At 40.2% G+C, this 21,539-nt stretch overlaps 2 protein-coding genes across 3 annotated transcripts in view; both read right to left on the reverse strand.

Moving 5' to 3' along the window:
* Positions 1-3,673: 3,673 nt before the first annotated feature.
* On the reverse strand, positions 3,674-8,152 carry MUSTN1 (musculoskeletal, embryonic nuclear protein 1). Its single transcript, XM_040569276.1, has 3 exons — positions 7,846-8,152; positions 4,901-5,021; positions 3,674-4,133 (listed from the first exon to the last, which is right to left on the reverse strand). The coding sequence occupies exons 1-3, from the start codon at positions 7,852-7,854 to the stop codon at positions 4,027-4,029; spliced, it is 237 nt and encodes a 78-aa protein (XP_040425210.1). The 5' UTR covers positions 7,855-8,152; the 3' UTR covers positions 3,674-4,026.
* A 3,183-nt stretch (positions 8,153-11,335) lies between these two features.
* LOC121075731 (store-operated calcium entry regulator STIMATE-like) overlaps positions 11,336-21,539 on the reverse strand; it is a 32,478-nt gene continuing 22,274 nt past the window's right edge. Inside the window, exons 5-9 of one of the 2 annotated variants that reach the window (XM_040569274.1) lie at positions 18,342-18,454; positions 17,335-17,412; positions 16,286-16,435; positions 15,259-15,369; positions 11,336-14,258 (exon numbers count right to left, since the gene is read on the reverse strand). In XM_040569274.1, coding sequence (XP_040425208.1) covers positions 14,232-14,258; positions 15,259-15,369; positions 16,286-16,435; positions 17,335-17,412; positions 18,342-18,454 — 479 coding nt within the window. In that variant the 3' untranslated portion in view covers positions 11,336-14,231. Of the gene's footprint in view, positions 15,370-16,285; positions 16,436-17,334; positions 17,413-18,341; positions 18,455-21,539 lie in introns of both variants that reach the window. The other variant, XM_040569275.1, reaches the window with a different exon arrangement.

A 21,539-nucleotide genomic window follows, 5' to 3' on the forward strand; every position in this document is an offset into this window, starting at 1 on the left:
GTCCCTCAGGGGCCTGTCTTGGGACTGGTGCTTTTCAGTATCTTCATCAGTGATATAGCTATAGTGCACCCTCAGCAACTTTGCAGGTGATACCAAGCTGAGTGGTGCAGTTGATACACGAGAAGGAAGGGATGACATCCAGAGGGACCTGGACAAGCTTGAGAAGTGGACCCGCGTGAACCTAATGAGGTCCAAGTCCAAGTGCAAGGTGCTACACCTGGGTCGGGGCAATCCCAGGCATGAGTACAGACTGTGAGAAGAACTCATTTGAGAGCAGCCCTGCAGAGAAGGGCTTGGGGGTTGTGGTGGATGAGAAGCTCGACATGAGCCAGCTGTGTGTGCTTGCAGCCCAGAAGGCCAACAGTATCCTGGGCTGCATCACCAAAGGAGTGGCCAGCAGGGGAGGGAGGTGATTGTCCCCCTCTGCTCTGCCCTCGTGAGGTCCCACTTGGAGTGCTGCATCCACGTCTGGGGCCCCCAGCACAAGAAGGATGTGGGGCTGTTAGAGCGGGTCCAGAGGAGGGCCACAAAGTTGATCAGAGGGCTGGAGCACCTCTCCTATGAAGAAAGGCTGAGAGAGCTGGGGATGTTCATTCTGGAGAAGAGAAGGCTCCGTGGAGACCTCATTGTGGCCTTTCAATACCTAAAGGTGTCTAATAAAAAAGATGGAGATGGACTCTTTATTCGGGTAGGTAATGACAGGACAAGGGGGAAGGGTGTTAAACTAAAAGTGGATAAATTCAGACAAGACACTAGGAGGAAATTCTTCACTGTAAGGGTAGTGAGTAACACTGGAACAGGTTGCCCAGAGAAGGTGTGGATGCCCCATCCTTGGAGGTGTTCAATGCCAGGCTGGATGGGGCCTTGGCCGACCTGATGTAGTGGGTGGCATCCCTGCCTATGACAGGGGGTTGGAACTAGATGATCTTTGAGGTCCCTTCCAACTGAGCCATTCTATGGGGAGCAGCAAGCAAATGGTCCCGAGCCATTTCTGTGCCATATTTCTAGGGATTCTCCCCTAGAAATCACTAATGTTCACTTGTCTAATTGGAAAGCTTTTAGAGGGCTTTATTTATTCATTCATAGCCTGGTGCAAGACAAAAAAATATTCTGAAATCTTGAAATAACACCAGGAGAGGAAAAATAACACCCCCTTGGAGCTCAGATGAACTCTTAGGCATCCACAGCCCTTGGTTCCAGTATGGATTTTATGAACATCCAAATACAAATATGTTAATATGCTATCGGCTGGCACTGTGGGGACATGTGCTCTGGAAACACATGGAAAAGACCTCTCTGCCTGCAGCCACCAGCTGGTGAAGGCTGGATCCTGCCCACACCAACATGATTTCTCTGCCTATCTGCCCCATGCTGACAACTCCAGGATGGCCGATAACTCTTTCTACACTGGACCTGCAGCCCCTCCACACAAACAAAAAAGAAACACAAAACTTTTTCATATTGCTTTTTGACAGCCTTTTTCCATTTACAACTTCATAGTAGGTGATGCCATTATTCTCCTACATGGAGAGTAGGCTTCCAGTGACCTTTTGGGAAGAAACTGCTAATGCAGGGCTCATTAATTTACTACTTCAGCAGTAGTTTACAAGTTCATCATAAAAGAGTCTGTTAAGCACAGCCTGGTCTTAAAAGTCTCCTGCTTTAAATAAATTAAAACAAACAAACAAACAAAAAACAACAACAACAACAAACTTTGCTACTTCCAGGCAAAGTATGCTACTTGTAAATACAGTATCATCTATAGCAAGGCACGTAAATGTGTATATTTTAAGAGAGAAAAATTTCATTTAACTTCTTTAACACATGTAGTGCTTTAAGCCCTTAAAATGCATAGAATTATATACTTAGTGGCCTAAGATCCCCAAGAGCTAAAGGTTTAGCTGTAATTAAGTGGATCTGTCATTGGTTTTCTAATACCCCTATGTACTATCACTCGGATGTTGAACAGCTGCTTGAGCTGCACAGATTTAGGCATCCTGAGATGTTTTCAATAGAGGCATCCGGCTGTTTCTATATGAATCCTAATAGCAGCCATCCTTGCTGATGTTGGTGGTGTGCTGGGCACAGGTCTGATCCTTCAGCACTCGGTGTTCCTTACTCTGAGGAATGAACATGCTGTGAAATGACTTCAGACCCTTGGAGGAAAGATTTAAAGCCATCATGACAACAGGAGATACTTTTGAGTGCAAAAGGACATGAAAACTCACTTTCTGGAGGCAGTCAGACACTCCCCTGTCACTATTCCTCTATGAAAATGAAGGAAAAAAGGAAGAAACCACATTTCCCATGGCTGGATGTATTACATACAAAGGGATGAAGAAAAAGACGACAGCATTTCTCCAGACAGCTGTTACAATTGTTCTCTCACCTACAAACAGCTCCAGTCCTGCAGCAGCCACCAGTAACTTCCAGCACAGGATTGCTTCAGTTCATAAGGGAGAGCACAAACCCTGCAGTCACAAGTGGGGAGAAGTTTTGTCCCAGGGATACACATTTACCTCCAATGCATATATTTTTAGATGAGATCCCTCTTAAAAGGGAGAACATGAAATAGAGATTCCTGAACCTGAGCTCTTAGTGTCACACAGTGAACCATCACAAATAATTGAACCTGAAGACATCATGGAAATAAAGCTCTTAGCAAAACCCCACTTTCCAGATAGATAACTTGTCTTGCTTCCCTGCCACATTTGTGCTGTGTGTCTGCAGGAGGCAAAGGTCTCCGTGCTGTGCTAAATCAGCACCAACATACCCAAAGATGGGTCTGAAATACAGCACCCCTCCTCCTCCTTTCTGGTTTCACCACTTCCAAGCAAATCTGCAATATTCAATCACTTGCAGCATACAAAGAAAGTGTGAACACCATTTAGCCCCAGTTGTCCTTCTCCATTTTCTTTTCTAATTGATAAGCAACCTCCTGCCAATTCTTCCTCACAGATTAATTAAGGAGGTGTAGTTAAACCTGATGCGGGGACAGTTCTGGCAGTATTGGAGTGAGAGTTTTTTTCTTCAGTATTTTAGTTCTTGAAGCTTGGTCCTTCAGAGAGAAAGAGGCTGTGCTGCCACTCTTGAGGAAGAGCGGTGAACAGCAGAGAGGAAGCAGTGCCTCAGCTGCAGAGAATAATCCCTGAAATTGAAAAATAGGCAAAATAAGGCTCTTTTAAAACTCTTTGGAGTTTTAAACTGTTGGCTGGGTTTGCCCCTGGAAAACATGAATAGGAGGTGAAGGAGCTGGGAAGAGGAGAAAAGAGTGATCCTTCTTTTACTAAATCCACAGCACAGCTGCTGCACACAGGTAAGTGGTTAATTCTGTGACACTTGCACTAACCTTGTCCATAACATTTGTAAACAAAACACATTATAAACACATTTATAAAATGCGTGTTTCTTAAAAGCAGCAACAGCATCTTTATTTTTCTTAAGGAAACCAGTTGTGGTGCTGCCTGTCATCTTCTCTCACCATGGCGGTAATGATTGAGGTGCTGCCCTGAGGAGGCCATGAGGGAGCTGCCACCTCTCCCAGCACCAGGAGGCCTCCCTGGGGTGCTGCCGTGGCCAGAACAGATGTCAGTGATTCTGCAGTGCTCATTCAGTCAGCTTCTTACTTCCCTCTCTGTGAAAGCAGTGTGAAGAAATTGCACGGACACTAAAATGGTGTCATCTGAATATTTATTCTTTGCTTTTGACGTTTAGATCATAGCTAGTGATGGCAAAAAGCCCACAGAATTAATCTAAGTCTGAGTTAAAATTGGTCACTACAGTATGCCAAGCAGTGTCCAACAACCATTTTTTCAGTTAAACCATTATAGCAAACACCATTCAACACAAAGAATGCACTTAATAAAAAATAAAATGGAAGTTATACCCTTTGACATGAGTCCATTCACTTTTTAATGACTTAAGGTAGAAATCAGCTATTTAGGTCTACAGTGAGGTTAGTGTAAGGGGTAGAAAATTGGGAAAATGTTACAACAATCATCTCAACAATCACTTTCAGCTCAGCTGTCAACCAAAGACACTTTTGGCCGGTTCATCTTTAGGTTTCTCAAAGACTGTTTCACCTCCAGTCCGATCTCGGCTGAATATGGAAGGTGCTGCAGAGCCCATTTGTTCTTGGAAAAGAAAACCAGGAGAGGAGGCAATCAGTGAATCAGTTAGCATTGGTGTTACTGCAGCTAAAACATACAAACATTTGATAATTATTTCATCAGTCCATCAACTTCCCAAACAGTAAAACACAGCACTCTCATTCCAAGCACAGGGCAGCTTCCAGCATCTGTAGGTGGTCGTCAAGACTGACCACCCCAAGTCCCTGTAGGTGCTTAAAAACCTACTGTGAGGTTCAGGATATCACCCTGAAAAGGAGTTGAAATTCATCATTTTTCCTTGTACCCTCCCACTATTGATGGAAAAGCCAAAAAAAACAGAGCGCCAGGAGCATTCAGTGCGAGCACCCACTCTCTTCTCTCTCACCTTCTGTCCTTTATCCCCCCCAGCACGTGTTTCATCTCAAACACATCAAATTTGTACACCTGAGAGGCCCTAGTTGATGACCAAACATCCAGGTCTTCAACTTTGGCAACCGCTCTGACTGTGGGACCAGGATTTGTTTTGAACTCTGGCTCAGAAGGCAAAGTCAGAGCTCTCCCTCCCACTTTGTCCAGACAGGGAGAAAAAATCACTTGAAGCACAGCCCTGTTGGCACCTATGGATGCCAACAAGATGATGGATTCAAGGATTCTGTGCAGCCAGGCCAGGGGATGTGAGAGCATTGCCTGCTGCTGTTTCTGAGGTGCACTCCTTCACTGAAGACAACAATTAAGTCCATGTTTTAGTTTGTAAGGTTTCTTATTATTTCCATCAAGGAGAAGAGACTTACCACACTGCTTCATGACTTGGTAGGTTTTAGATTTAATTTCCTGGTTTTTGGAAAGATTTCCTCTAGCTCCTTTGAGATCTTCTTCCTTCACTGGAGGACGCTTCTTTTTCACAGGGGCTGGCTATGAAACAAAAGTATTGCCCACTCATCAGTATTTCATGTTTAGAAACGTAGGGAACAAAGAGGTCTGAACCTAACGGCTACAACATACAGAGTTGCTAATTCTGTATTCCACCTATTGCAACTCTGAGAATAAACGCTCAACTACTCCAGATCTCTACACAACCACAACTCCACATCAGGGCAGGATTTCATTACCTTTCCAAAATCTGTTGCCACCATTCTGGTTCTAAATTTGTCTTCTGATTGCCCAGCCTTTGAAAGAGACAGGGCAGATGCCTGCCTGGTCCTTTTGCAAATAAAGACCAAGATAGATTGGTAATTAAAGAATTTGTCCAATGTTCAGGGAAAACAAACAAGCAAACAAAAAACATTAAAAAAAAAACAAACACCAAAACCAAACCTACTTCATTGCTAAATTATGCTCAGCCACTGTCTACCACTACATCAGAATCTCTCTGACTGATTTCCTAAAGAAGTCCAGTTTGATCTAGTTGGAATAAACTTAAGACTTGGCCCATAGTTATTGATTTAAATTTAGGGAACAAAAGTATCTCAGCACTCAAAGGGGTTTTTGACAAGCACCTACTGAACACATTCTGGACTCAGAATCTGGAGAAGGAACAGGAAATCCAATACAGAAATAGAGGCATCATCAGGTGGTACACTAGAATGTCCAAGTACTAACCCGTTTACGGTTTGCTAGAAGAAAATCAGAAAAAGATGGAAGAACATCCCTACCTTTAAATCAGCACCTCAAAGTTGAACACTACATCAATCAGAACTATTAACATTCCCCTCTTCATTTTACTATTTTCAAGGACTGGGTGCCAAGGTCCCACCAGGAAGACCTTATGGTGGGGTGCAGGGGGATCAGATTCACCACCCTCAACAGGAGATGGGATTAAAAAGAAGATGAGATGTGGGCATTCCAACTTTAATGTATTTATTTATCAGCAAGAAACTTCTCTGCCCATCGCTACATATGCAGGGCTCCTGATTTGGGTTTTGGCAGTGGTGGAGCCCGGTTGTACATTCCTGGGCCACTGCCCGTAAAGCTAAAAATGGTTGTGGAGGGGAACAAATCCCCAAGGCCTGCAAAGGGCTTGAGCAGTGAGTCTCGGGGGGTTTGCAGAGACAGCACATGCATGCCAGGCTGCACTGGAGACTTCGGCATAGTTCCGTCTGGCTATAAACTCCCAGGAACGCTCGGAATAGCTCGCTGTCAATCCCATCTACATGTGTTGTAGGAAACAAAACACTCATGAGATCTCTGGGAAAAACACTCTACGAGTATCCAAAGAAAGAAAGAGCTGAGAGCAAACTCTTCAAAATTCACAGCAACTTTTGATGGGTTAGCTGGTGAACCAAATAGCTCCATAGCCAGCATTTCATTTGTCCATCTGTAACAAGAACTGGCTGGTGATGGGTCTTTGGCATAGTCCACAGGAAACAAATGTGTTGGTTCCAATGCAGAAAAGGGAAAAAATACCTCATTTTGTTAGCAGGAATATGAAATCTGCTGACGCCCTTCGCCTGTTGTTGGCAAGAGGCAGTAACTGTGAGGCTTCTTTCCATCAGGACAAGGGACTTCTTGGGGACAGAAGGTAGGAAAAGAAGGCACTCGATATGCACTGAGACACAGGCAGGGTGAGCAGAACTGTTGAATTCCACTCAGCTTTAAAGTAAAACCTCTTATGCTTTGATTACAGCTGGATTTTCCAACAGGATTGTCTGTGGATTAGCTGTCTCCCAGCTAAAAAGCAACAGTGCCACACAGAAAGGTGACCACGAGCCACAGAGGCGAGTGCCAATCTTGCCAGCAGCACCAGTAGCTGCTGGTGTTGGAGCCACATGACTGTTAATTACTACTGACACAAGCACATTTGTAAGCAGGGTTTGCCAGCAGCCATCCCCAGCCAGCACAGCGGTCCTGCCTGGCCTTTATCTCCTCCTGTCCCAACTCAGTGTTGGTTTATGAGACATGCAATGTTGTTTTTAAGTCTCTTTTTCTTTGGAGTAAAGAAAATAAGCAGAACCATACTACTCCGTGTGGCTGAAGGACTATGCTCCACTGCCCATCCCACGTTCTTTATCTCACCCACCACATAAAACCCTTGCTATGGGGGGAACTCTGACAGGTACATGTAGCTTGGGCTGAAAACATAGGACTTATGTGAAAAACTCAACATTTCTGAGCTAGTTTTAAGATCACTTTGAAACATGGAATATTGGGGAACACAGTCAAGAAAAACTACTGATTGAACTACAAGATGAACACAAAAACGTGTAGTGCAAAATTTCCATCTCAAGTGGTGTATAACAGCTACAGTTTTCAGTCACGCTTTCTTTTCTTGCATGTTAAGCTTTACATAGCAGCACATTCAGTCTAGACACATCTTTTCAAACTACTGTCAAAATTTCAAATAATTGGCTGAGACAGTGTGTAGGAAAAGCAGAAAACCTTCAGTAAAACAGCCCAAAATGGAGCAGCGGAAATGCTTTTTTCCTTCCTACAGAAACAAAGTACGTAGGGTTAAAAAAAAAAAAAAAAAGAATGTTTAAAAACTCAGTTAACCATGTAGAGAGCAGCTGCTTTCCTTCTCCATATAATAATTGCCCTTAAAACCTTATTTGTTAAACTATATAAATAAAGTGGTTTAAAATATTTCAACGTAATCAAACAATCCAAGTAGATGAGACAATTCACTGCTTAACAAGAATAACTTGCTAATAAGATATTTCGAGCAAACCATCTAAAATAAGTACAGATTTGTCAGGTAAGCTGCTCGAACGAGAGCCAGCCCAGCACAATGCCCCCATACCTGTGACATAACTGCAGCGCTCACTCGCCTGAAATCCTTTCCAAGGTAGTTTCCCGGCTTTGATTAAATCCAGCCTGTGCACTGTGTGTGTGCCTGTTTTTTTCCTCTCAGCTTATATAGAGCATCTAACGTGAAGTCATTAGCTGGGTCACTTTCCCAAACCAGATCCCAGGATGATTCGGGTTGACACAGGCTGTTGTTGAAAGGTTTATTCTTAGCTATGACTAGGGCTGGCAGGATTTGCCGCGCTGTGTGCCTGGGGACAGATGAAGTTCAGGAGTGACGAGAGCAGACAGCTGTGGCAGTGAGACCGTGGAGAAGCCCAATCCACAGCAAAAACAACTTCCAGGGGAGTCCACTGGGGCTCTACTTATAACTTTAAAAGGCGAAAGTTTGCTACAGACACAAAATTGACTCTGAATTCTCTTGATAGGAAAAAAAAAAAAAGTCGTCTTTGTTCATTCCCAGCATAAGAAAATATGCTTTCTGTAAAGGTTATATAAACCTAACATCAAAAGCATTACACTGCGCCTTAATTCTCTTTTGCACAGGAACCAGCGTTGTGTGTTTTGGAGTTAATGAGATGGATAGGATATAGTTTTACCCTTACAACCTTATTCCTGAGCTCACTCTGATGCCAGCTGGCTGTTACATACTTCAGAGAGTAAAATCACTTTCTGTTTACAGCAGGATTAGTAAGTTTAACCAGTTCATCTGTTGTACATATAAGAGTGGATTATTCACACATGAATAAATTCAGTTTTCCCTACTGTATGTGCTGGCAGTAGTAAAACCTTCTCCAAAACTTTTAAGATTTGTTCCCAAGCTAATTTTTAATTAAATAGAAAAAAGAAAGTCTTACGCATGAGTTATAATTTTTATTACCAGGAGAGGGTTGGGTGGGGAGCTGTTTCCCCCCTTATATATATATAACATTAATTCTTTGCATCATGCATACTACTACTACCACTACTACTACTACTACACTTCTGTGACTATGCTTGACACTTAGAAAGCACCAAGACTCCAGCCAGGTACTTTACCATGGGAAAGGTGGACTTGGCATAACTCCTGACATCGTTTATCAGGAATGGTGACTGCTGTAGCGACAAATCTTCTCCAGCCTTTTCTCAGGCTCTGCCTGTGATTTGTTTAGGCTACAGAGAGACACAGGAAGTAAAATAAAATTGGCATTTTTTTTCATTATGAAAACATTGCATCAGTGCCACAGCATTGGCAAACTGCAATCAAGACCGGGATTTGTCAGTTGTGAACTATCCCCCATATCTGTGGGTCCATCTTACCTGTAAATGAACTCTCTCCAGGCCCGAGATGATGCCTTCTTTTATGTGACTGTGGAGCAATTATTTGTAAGTTAAGCAGCATTTTGGATGCTATGTACTTAACCATTCCTAATGTTAAATTTCTATTTCAAATCCACAGCTTAGTAAAATGGAGGAAAAGTTTCCGTGAAATGACAGTACCTTTTGTAAGATTACCAGAGTGGAAAGAAAAACCATCAGGTTTACGGAAAACATTTCTTCCATGGGGATTGGTGCTGAGGCATCCGGAGAGGGAGGCAGCATATCCTGAATTTTTGCTAAGGTGTTTAGCACGGCTTGTGCAAATCCTTTTTCTTTGCTTTAATTGTACATTACTTAAACCAAAGATGAGGAACTATCATGATTGTTTCTTCTTATGGAGCGTGGGCTAATTTTTCTTAACAAGAAAACCCAACCTAAATCTCCCATTACTACCTTTTCTAAGTAGGAATCCTGCTCACCTGACTGAAGCCCTGTGATCTTTTGAGTAGGACAAGAGTGACAAAAAACAGCTCATCCATTTCATAGTGGCTATTAAGCTAACTCTCTTTCATTTTCCTCTGCAGTTTGAAGTGTGTAAAACTCCTTTGGCGAAGAATGGTTAGGATGAAAATTTGGTGATGACCATGGGGAATTTAGTAAATGTACACATCTGACCACTGCGATTTCCACAAGACAGGAGGGATCTTACAGCAGATGTGACTTCTGCAGGAACCTGCTTACTCAGTGGACTGCCAAGCTCAATACGGTGAAGATTATTCTTTGACTTCCCTTTAAGGAGGTGGTGGGTATGGGGATAGGGCTGCCTGTGTATAGTAAGTGATAAGTAATGAAAGTAATGCACAAACAGAAGAGAGGAATAACTGAGGTAATTGTGAATTGATACTGCAGGCCCAGCCCAGCCGACAAACCAATCTGCTTCTGCCCAGATAGAAGTGGTGAAACCAGCAGAAGCCCACTGATAACAGGATTTCTACTCTGTTTTGGCATGAAGGTGTGACCTACCTTTATGGTTCAGGTTACAGCTTCACGGCAAGGCAGTTCTCCTTCTTGATAGCCCTCCTAATTCCTTCAGCACTTCGGGAAATAGATGCTAGACACTTCAGCTAGGGAACAAGACACCTGAAGAGTAAGACAGCATCTTTATAGCCTCCAAAACCAGGCGGGATGGGAAGCAAGCTTGGGCTATGCTCATTTTGTTGGATATAACCAGAGAAGTGCAAGTGTTTACTGCAGCACCCTTTGGTAAGCAGAGACAACTCTGTACTACACAGCGTGTAGGAGTGATGTCTTCTTCAGACAGCACTACTTCTCCTCTTCTCATTTTGCTTTGTGAAGTAATGGTGATGGAAGTCAGCAGGGCGACGTTGCTCATCTCCAGCATGTTGCCCTCTGGAGATGGGGTACAGAGAGGCTACTTGGTCCTACAACCAGACAGCCCCACACAGCCCGTCTGTCTCACAAGGAGAGACTATGTGAGTTTTGTGATACACAGCGCTTCACCAGCTTCTCAACAGGACCCTCAGACACCTACCTTCATTTCTACTACCTGCTGCAAACACATCAGAAGGGGGAGAAATGATAAGATAGGGTAACAAGTTATTGCATTAGGCTAAAACCCTGCCAAGGGGCAGGATACTGGAGGTAAATTCAGACATTCTCAAGTTCACACATTTTTGTGGCCAATGACCAAAAGGTCTGGCTTTGCTCCAAAAGCAGAAAGCAGGCTGTGATTATCAGCTGTATGGTACAGCACCTTAACAAAGTCCTACATTCCAGAGGGCTTTGGGTCTATGTTCTGCAACTTCAGCAGTTCTCAGGGTGCACATCCGGAGTTTTCTATTGCAAATACAGATGGTTATTCTCCATGTGTGCACACATTGAGGGCAAAAACTCTCCTCAGGGCACAGATTTGAACTTGCAATGGCTCTTATAGTTGTAAAAAATATTTGCTTTCTAAGAATAACAGTCCTTCCTAAGAAATGAGACTTAACTATTAAAGGACAAGAATATACAGAAATTAATACTGACACTGGAGTGCAAAAAATTGAATCTGCAGTTCCAAGGTTAAACTCCGCTAGCAAAACCAGATGCCTGCAACAGCACATTATAAACACTCAAACATGCTCACTTTTAAACAGAAGGAGCATAAAACAAGTGTACAAATCTGTAATAAGTCAAACTTTATTGTAAACCATTATACAATGTAATTACATCAGATACCCTTAGAAGTTTACGGTAACACTACTGATTAAACAATATGGTCCAAACAGAGGGCAGCAGAATACAGCTCGTTGGTTTTGCTCACACAGGCTCTACTCTGAATTTACTTACAAACAAACCCAACATTCAGTTTGAGACAGATACCCACGCAAAGACAGAAACACCTACAAAAGAGTCCCTTTTTTAAAGATACTGCAGTTTTACTTTGTAAAACCATAGTAGTCATTTTCAGTAATTGAACTGGAAACTTTAAATACATAAAAAAAGTTTGCACGCCTATGCTGTAGATCTACTCTGACTTGATGTGGCTCTTTCATTACTGGTTTCTCCTGCAAAAAGCACAGCAAAGTTGCAAACATGGGTTAGTCAAGCACAGTGGCAGAAATTCCTTGTGATGCTCAGCTCTCAGCAGAGCTGCGAGCCCGCTCCTCCCTCCCCAGGTGCAGCTGGAATCCGTTGGAGGGGATCACTTTGCATTGCTCTAATTTGCAACTCAATTTCTGAGTTTCCCTGAAGAAAAGCTATAGTACATTTTAGATAGCAACATTAATATACAGCATTTACCTACTTAAAGTAAGACAAGGGGACCTGAACATATCAAAGCCAGAACTTGAAAACCACGTATTAGACGACACCAATGTTTTAAATTTATGCAAATGTGTCACAGGTCAGATACCAGACACAGTTAATACATTTAGGTTGACCATTCGTGGTAAACTCCGTTTGCACCAGTGCTTCTGTATTTCTTCGGTAAGTTACAATCCCTTTCTCTTACTTTGGCATATACTACATAGCTTATTTTCATTAAACAATCACATTTTTTAAGCACAGCCTGAAGTAAACCTTTGCTATGAGTTGTCCTGAAGTCCCTTTACCAGGCATTAACTCAGAGCACCAATCTGAGCATAAATGCAAATGTTGTTGTGCCGCAATATTATTATTACTGGATCAACTCTTGATGAAAAATTTATTTCAGCCTGCAGTGCCACTACATTTCAATGAGCAGTAAGACATAGTGAAGCACTAGGTACATCCTTCTCACACACACACACAAGCTCTTCTGACAAGAGCATGTAATCTTGTACCTACTGCGAGAATTCCAATTCTTACCTTACAAAGAGGGAAATTGCCAATTTTACATTTTCCATTTCTCTTCCATATGATAACAGAAAATGAAAAAAAACAGTTTTGTTATTTGGCTAAGGTTGGGAATAAATTTTGTATACTTTAGTAGAGAAAGTTAGAATTGTTTTTTCCCTCTGAAGATATACTCCTTTTACTACTGTGGTATTCAAAATATTTGACTTCTGTCTCTTTGGCTCGTAGTGCTTTACTATGTCATCTTGCTAGGCATACCAAAATCTCGAACCAAGTGACATTTAAGCACTTAAGACAGAAAAAAAAATAGGTATTTGTATACCTTTGCTATAACCACCTTCAAGAAACTGCTCCATAGTGCTTTATACTGTTTTGTACTTGGTCAGTAAGTTTGAGGTCTGCTCAAAACAAATATTTTACATGATTAAGGCCATAATTTTATACTGACATTTCACAGACTAAACATGAGACTAGAAATAGAAATCATTTCAATAATTTAAGTAATTATAGAAGAGGAGGGAAAAGGAAGATAAAATGAAAGCTTGTACAGTTAAATTTGTGTGCGCTGCTCAGTTGACGAGGATAGCAATGACTGTGCAGTGGTATGTAGCACATGTTAAATACTTTTATTTCACTATCTGAAATAGAACAAATCCTATGCTAAAAAATAAACACTGACATTTGCAACAAGAGCCAGCTCTAGCTCTTGAATCCCTTTGGAACAGTGAGCTGTATGAGACTATCCTGTTGATGAAAATGAATTCCTTTAAATACTGTGCTTTTGGAGATATGAGCCTGCCCAACAGTCAACAATCAAGAGAAGATGCTAGTCACACAATCAATGAAAAAAAAAAAACAAAACTAAAACAGAGGCAACACCGATTAGAGACATTTCCCCAGCCCCCTACCCCCACTTCAGAATAACTCAATTAAGCTTCCATTGTCATTAGTTTCTAGATTTAGTCTAAAAGAAACACTAGTATTTAAACTTATTGCAGTTATTACATTTCAGTGCACAGTAACAGAGGTCAGTGGCTCAACTAAACTTGCAAACGTTAGGTTTGGTAAAATGTCCCTTTTAGTCAGCCGGATCCGCCGAAGTGTACCTGAAGTCTCAGAACACTGTGTTCACCTCAGCAGCCAAGCGGTGAAAAGGAATGCTGGAATAGTGAAAAGAAGTAAGGGAGCGCACAGTTCAGTATTTACTAAGGCCCAAGAACCCCATTTAAGTGGCCTGGATAATAAATCACATTAAGACCTAGTAAATCTATAAAAATGTAAAAAATCTTAAAAAGTTCTGAGCAGTTTTCTGATGAAACTGTTTGGTTTAAGGCTTGGAACATTTCTGATGTCTAGATTGTAAAACAGATCTGCAATTTATTTCTGTTGTCACCTCTTCGACACACCGCCTTGTCCTGTACAAGGTTTAGCTACGTAAGGAAAGCTGTCAGAAACAATCATTTAGAAAATTTGCAAAGCAAAAGGATGTAACTGAAAACATGTCTGCAGGGTTTTAAAGCAGCACATGTTGACAATTATTAGAAGACAGACACTGAAAACTGCAGAAATTCTGTAGTGACTGTATTATACCTCTCTTTTTTAAAAATACTAAAGAATAATCAGACTTAAAGGAAATTAAACAGAAGAAACCCATTTTTAAGCGCATTAAACAGAAGATTGCTTTTTCAACAAAATCAAGTATGGGACAGAATTATTCACAATACTGTAGCACAGCTCCTCCAATCAGATCAAGGTCCTGGATGGCAGGCCCTATACAAGGAAAAGTGAAAGAAATGTTCCATCTCTCTTGCATTATACGAGAGGTACACATAACAGACTTAGAGAAACAAAAATACTTACAGTCATCCATAGATATATTCATTTCACAAATAAGTAACCTATCACAACAGATTTTCGTTATACACTAAAGTGCACATTTGTCAAATATGCAAACAACACCTCCTATTAAAAAAAGGTACTTTCAAATTATGTGGTCAAAAGCACACTTAGGACTGCATTTTTAGTGATATTTGGTGACTTCAGCAGTGACAGAGAGCCTTTCCCTTTGCAACCTCTTTGTCTTAAACCGGGACACAAGGATAAAATGATTATCACTACATATCTTATGACCTTTTCTGCACAAAAAAGGGAACTGCACCCTTTTCTCTGACAAAGAGAATCTTTAAATACAACTGTATGAAAATATAACTTAAATATAAAATAGTCAAATAGATTTGAGGAGACTTGGAAAAAATCTTTGTTCCACCTATTAGTTCCATAGGTACCTGGTAGCAAGTAAACATTTGTACTTTAAAAAAATAACATTAAGTTACAGCTTGTAACCATAAACTATTCTGCTCTAGGAATTATGCTGCAAAAGCCAGTTTTAGTAATAAAACACACTAACTTAGTTGATTCAGATGCCTTTTTGAGAACATCTTACACTGTATCATTCACTAACCATAAATGAAAGATCGCTGTATCTGTTTTCTATGATCTTCTCTGAAATGTCAGATACAAATCACCTTAGTGACTAGTCCTTAACAACGCTGTTTTCACATATGATGAAAAGACATTCTTGCATAATTGGTCAGTGTGTCTGTAGTGCAACTGAACTGCAAGTCTTCCAAATGCTTGCATTATGTTGGTAGACCTTGCTTTTAAGTCAGTTTGTATGAAAAGGGAGATGCAATTGCAACATTAAAACCCACTGACTGAGGAGTTTTTGCCATGAAACCTGCAAATACACAGGTCAGGGAATGTGTCATACAGGCAGACCAAAACGATGCTTCTTTTTCTTAATGGACTTCAAGTTGGTCAGTCTACGCAAGTCCTCTTCAGCGTCTGATTCCTCCATCTCATCGTCTGCTGAAATGAGGATCTAAAAACAAATTACAGATTCTGAGTAACATGGATCAAAGTCAGTCTTTCCTCATTCTACTTTTAACTTACTATTTTTTATCCTTGCAAAGGACCTTAGTATTTGCTCTAGAAAGAGCTTACCGAACATAATTTGGATTTACTGCCAGTTCTATCAAAGAACTGCATTCTGTCATGCACCCTACTGGAACCTCAAGTAAGCAAGCACCTCAAAGAAGGATGCATGCAAATTAATCTCTACTACAATCACAGACTCTTAACCTAAAGATTTGATTCCAGCACCTCCAGAACAGTGGAGGCAGCTTGCTGTTAAAGTGAAAGGGAATGCATAAGCTCCCCACCAACGTTTGCAATATGATAGTCATTTTATTAAAAAACAAAATATACAGGCAGCACTGCCTAGAATGCAGAAAATTGACTAAACGCATCAACTGACTAAAGCAAAAAACTTACCTTCAGAGATACTGCCCATCCTCCAGGCAAGCTATACTAAATAATATTAAGTGGGCACTTTTATAAAGTTATTTGCAAGAGCAAAGACAAGTACTTCTACAAAAATCAGGCCAATTGCCTCCTCCAGCTTCCTCTCACTTTAAGCCATTAACCTGTCTTCAAATTAGAATGGTCTGTTAGCTTCGTACTCTATGTGAGATCTGTAGAAGTATTTGTAACACAGTTCATCTGTGACATTTACATATATTATGTCTTCCTGCTCATTTGAAAGGAAAATAACTAACCGGTGAGTGGTGCAACAATAACTTTTCTTAACTGGTTTTCAATTGCAAATACTAGGGACCACTGTTAGAGGTACATGCAAAGAATATCAAAACCGAGTTAAAAATGTTACAGTCAAATCAATAGCATGAGGGATGAACTGGATTGACGTTGCATTAATTGCAGTAATGAACTCTACATACTTCTGACTCTGACTCTTCATGTGATGCTGCTCTCCTATATCGGACTTTACTTCCATTTCTTGAATCTTGTCCTGCTTCCTTTTCTTCAAGTTTAGCTTTTGTCTTCCCTTTCTTCATAAGAAAATTATCTACTACCCAGAACATTAATGCCTGGTAAAGAGAAAGAGAAAGGTGACAGTTCAGTTTTCCTCAGATTAGCATATGTTTGTTCGGTCAGCATTTGGACAGAGTTAGGAAAGCTTAAAAATAATTCTGAATTGGCCAAAAAGGTAAAGTTTTGTACAGGCATATACTCCCACGGCTTATTATACACTGCATAAATGCTCTAGAACACATCCACTTTATTCCTTTCAGAAGAGGAGAGAATAAGCAAAACAGATGCTGTTCAGAGTGATCATACATTAACTCTTTGTATAGAAATGTGAATGGCTTAGGCAGACATCTTATTGCAACAAACTTTCAGTTTGCAAAGATAAAATCCATGCTTGAACAAATTAATGAAAGCAAAAGCTGCCAGCAGGTATTACATGCAAAGATACCATCTCTGACTCTTGTTCCTAAATCCCAGATTGCTGGAAGGGTATTCTTTGGGAAGGCTGATTACACACTTCCCTTTCCTTCCACTCCTGCATAGGCCAGCCACTATCAGCTGTCATCAGACACAGGATACTTCACAGCACAGCCATCCTTAGCCCAACTGTTTCCCAAAGCAAATTTCATTGTCATTTCATAATCTCTATGTCAGTATTTCAGTATTACATTCAATCTACCAAAGTCATCAGCCCAAAAGGGTCAATGAAGCATTTCTACACCTCTTCTCAGCCTGGTTACTTAGCTCAGTATAGGTTTCAGCTAAGGATAATCTACATATCCAGGCATTTTCTCCATTCTTTAACACCCTTCCTTTTAAAAAATTAAAATAACTTAAACATCGAGGTACATTGTGCTATATGTTTAAGGATTAACATTTAAGGATTAATGTTATTTAACTATCATATGGGAGAAAAATACAAGTAAACGTCTCACAGAAGCATGCAAGTTGTACTAACATTAACAAAGAAGGGAACTATCAACATGACGATAGCCAACTCCAACTGGGGGTTCTCTATAGGATTCAATAAAGCTACCTGTGAAAAGAAAAGGATTAAATTCAGATCATGGCAGCACGTGCTCACAACTGGATTAGTAAGTGCAATTATTTTTGTACTAGCTAACACTACAGAAATAATTCATGTGAACCAAACAAGGACAGCTTTGTATAAAAAGGAAAATATTTAGGACAGTTTATAAATCACCACAGATAAGTAAGTAAGCGGGGGTGGCAAGAAACTTATCTCTGTTGTTTTTGTTTATAGAAGTCTGAAGAGATGCATTCAAACCATCTTGGCCATTTTAGAGCTGTATGCTCTCAAGGAACATGTTTTTAAGTTTTATCTTAAGAAAATTCAAAAAGACCAGAGCTTTACAAAATACACAGTAAGGAGAGGATTCAGAGTTCCCAAATTAGTCCAGACCATATAATAGGAACTAACTGGTTTTAATGCGCTATAGTACCGCACCCCATCACTTTTGAGTATTAAATTACACAGATGCTAAAATAAATATCCAGTCATCAGCAATTGGCTTCACTAATCCACTGCAACTTACTAAAAGCATACAATTTAGGTTTATCAACAAAACCGTGCAAAGGAAATTTAAAATACTACAGAAAGCAAAACAAAATAGCTTTGAATAAGGGTTAAGAAAATGAGAAAAGCAGAAAACACTACCTTCAAGAGCACTCAGACAAGTAGATAGAATAAAATTTTATATGTTGTTATATATATATATATATATATATATATATATATATATATTCCTGGCAATGAATGACAGAAAGCCTATTTAACAGTAGCCTAATTAAGGTACAGGAACATACTGCTCCCAGAATTAAATGGCATTGACTGTAGTCTGTTATGATGGACAAGTTAACCAAATAAACACTGGAACATTAGAAATCTATGCTTTATGGCTTCCACCTGAAATTCGTTTGTAAGATGCTGTAAAAAACACAAACCTCCTTCCATTGAGGTATCAGAAGCACTATAATGATGATGGTTTTCTCAAACGTCATAATCATGATGTACAGAGCACACTGCCCCACCCAGGCACTGCACTGCAGTGGGTCACCTGCAATAAGGAAGAAAGGTTCAGGAGATGCGTATGCTTCATTTTACTTTACAGCAAACATTTCAGAAAAGCAGTATTAGAGGAAGGGCAACTATATCCCCTCACAGTGCCTTCCACTATTTCCTTAGTGCTGTTCCTTTCCCTCCCTCAGCCTCACCCCAATTTTCAAAAAGTATCAGTTAGAAACTGAAAATACCCGGACTTCGTCTGATTCAGTGGTGCCTGCTTATGTGCTGTTTTACCTAATCTGATGACGAGTTAGATATAGTTGCGTTACCTTTATTTCTCACAAAACTGTTCTTTTTTCTCCTCTATTACAAAGCATTGAATTTCCTAGAACGGAAAAACTTAAAACAAGCATGGCTGAGGAGAAGCATCTTTCCCTTCACTACTACTTTAAATAGAAACATGAGGATTTCTGCCATTCTCCCTAGGCTACCTTAAACATATCTTTTGTCTCTACAAATTTGGCTGCTGTAACTAACCAATCTTAACTGCAGCAACAGGTGCAAGCACCGATACGAAAAAAATTAATTGAATAAGAAGTTAATTAAGATCACATTTTCATTTCAGTCTGAAAGGGTTTGAAACTGTGCTGCACCCCATTAGAACATGGCAGAGTGAAAACCTGAGTGCGCTGTTATCTGCCAACAGAACGAAGACCATCTTAGACAAATATTTGAACAGGAAAACTCTGTAAACTATTAGATTCCATGAAAGCAAGGAGAGAGAAAAAAGAAAGGAAAAGAGAGGAACGGTATGCCTAGCAGCTTTGCAGGGGAGCTTAGAGCAGCACTTCGCTGGAAACGAAAAGGAAGCTTTGGCAGGGGCTGTTAGCTCTTTAGACTTCCCAGCAGCCTTCTGCATCATCTTCAAATGCAGCTTAGAACTCTTCAGCCTGGGGATGAACAATGTGCAATGGAAATTCAGATGCCTTTATGTATTTGTAATGCATAATGGATAGTTGCTACTTCCTTTTCTGGAAGATTTCTGAAAGGCTTTCAGTACTAATACTTGGTAATAGTCTTGAGACTTACCGTTTGCTGCTTAAATGCTACAAAGAAAAACTGATAAATGAGATCGGAGTCCAAGACAAAGGACATTTTCCAAATAAGTTTTACAGTAAGAGCTAATGGATCGACACTCAGTAGTCCAAAAGAAAAACAGTTAAATACTCAAGTTTTATAGTTATGCACTGCAGTTTAAGGCTTCTTTTGTGAAAAAAATAAATATATATAAGATTTGAAGGCAGAAACAGTAATTCACAAGTAAGCAACTGTGATTCTTCTGGGGATGCAAGGCCTGAGTTAAATTTGATAATGAAATTGTATACTCCACATTTTTATTTGCATTCTCTAGTTTTCTTCAGTAAGTAGCAAATATGCAAAAAATGAGATCTCTGGAGACGCTTTCAAACTAAGTTTTTTAAACAATTTCATAAATTATGTAATTGGAGTGAAAAATGTTAATAGCACTGTCACATCCAGGCTGTGTTCCCAAGAATATCTGGGACATTCGTACAATCAAAGATTCAGTGCATAAACTCAAATCAGAACTTTAAAGCTAATGTTGAAGCCATTAAGCCCTAATTTCATTTCCAAAGTTTGGGACAGTCTTTTGAATTCTGATTTTATACCTTCCTTGTATAATCTGTGCACTTAGAACATCCTTGCAAGTCAAAAGAAAATTTGTTACTGAAAAAAAACCACAAAAACAATCCACATTAAGACTGAAACTGAAAAATTTTGAAGCCTCAGCAGTGACAACTGTAGCAACGTTTATTTTTTTTAAATGTTGGACAATGGTAACTAGTCTTATATGGGGGCATCCTAGTTCACATCAGCTACTTCATAGAATCGTGGTTATAGACAGCACTTAAACAAAATATCTGTGATTCCTCTATCCTGTAGTTTGTTTCTGTTCAAATCCCGAGGAACTTTCTTACAAAAATGTCAACTCACAGAACTTCTCCAAGACCAATTTTCAAAGCTTTTATAGCAAGTGCCTATCTACCCTACAGGTAGGCTATAGGTAAATGAGTAAGTTGTTCTGCAAATCACAAGCAAAGAGCTAGAGGGAAAAGATTCATCAAATGCAATTCCTAAGCTTTGCCATCTGAAAAGCACAGCCCAATTTACCTGTCAATACAGTTCATTGTCAACCAGCAGGGCTTAGTCACCTGTTTTCTTCTCACAGCAGCTAAAGTAGCTACCACAAGAAGGGAAGAGGAATGCAGGGAACATTCTTTTTGGTACAGATCACAACTGCTTTTCTCCTATTTACATACTCTACTATATAAACTGATTCTGTACTTCCAGCTGCTGACATAATCAATCTGATAATACAAAACTGGAAATGTGAAGGCAAATCTAGTAAGTTTAAAAATTCTGACACACGAATGCCCTCAAGGGAGCATCATGCTAGTTGGTTTGTAAATCAGCATGCAGCGCTGTTTTGCTGTACTAGCAGCAACTATGTTGATATTCTGGTATCCATTCTTTCCTTGAGGCATTTACACTTAAAAACTATCCTCCATATAAAGAGAGGCTTTTAAAACCAGCAGGACAACTGCTATTTTTATGACAGCATCTCAAGTAATGAATCACCAGGGATCAAGTAATAGAGCTAAGACGGGAAATGAGCTCACAGTGAGAATTAACTTCAGACAAATGATTATTTAGGCTCTAGAAACACAAACATCACTCAATCAAAAGAAGAGACTTGCTGTTTTGTGGGCTTTGTTTTTCCACACTTGCAAACAAACAAAAAAAATACTGATCTTCAAGCAAAGGCCTTCCTTTAGTACTTCAGATAAAATGGCACAGGTCTCCAACACATTTCAATGAGCAGCCACCTCGCCACTCATGTATGCTATACATCCATGTTTACCTCCAAATACGAATCTAAATGCCCTTGAGACCCCACAGAACTGCAGTTTAGTCCTCTCCTTTTACCCCACTTCATTTATTTATTTTTAAGGATCTTACAAAACATAAGATGAGCTTTCTTGTAGCCAAGGTGAAAAGTTTCAGATAAAATGGTAGTAAGTGGGCTTTCATTTCAGACACAACAGTGGAGCTTAAGG

The sequence above is a fragment of the Cygnus olor genome, chromosome 10, assembly GCF_009769625.2.
Source record: "Cygnus olor isolate bCygOlo1 chromosome 10, bCygOlo1.pri.v2, whole genome shotgun sequence".
Classification (NCBI taxonomy): domain Eukaryota; kingdom Metazoa; phylum Chordata; class Aves; order Anseriformes; family Anatidae; genus Cygnus; species Cygnus olor.

Excerpts from the sequence above, each read along its gene's own strand:
- MUSTN1 (XM_040569276.1), bottom strand. Across the intron at positions 4,134-4,900 it reads CCAAGTCATGAAGCAGTGTG|AACAAATGGGCTCTGCAGCA; the intron begins GTAAGTCTCTTC and ends TTCTTTTCCAAG.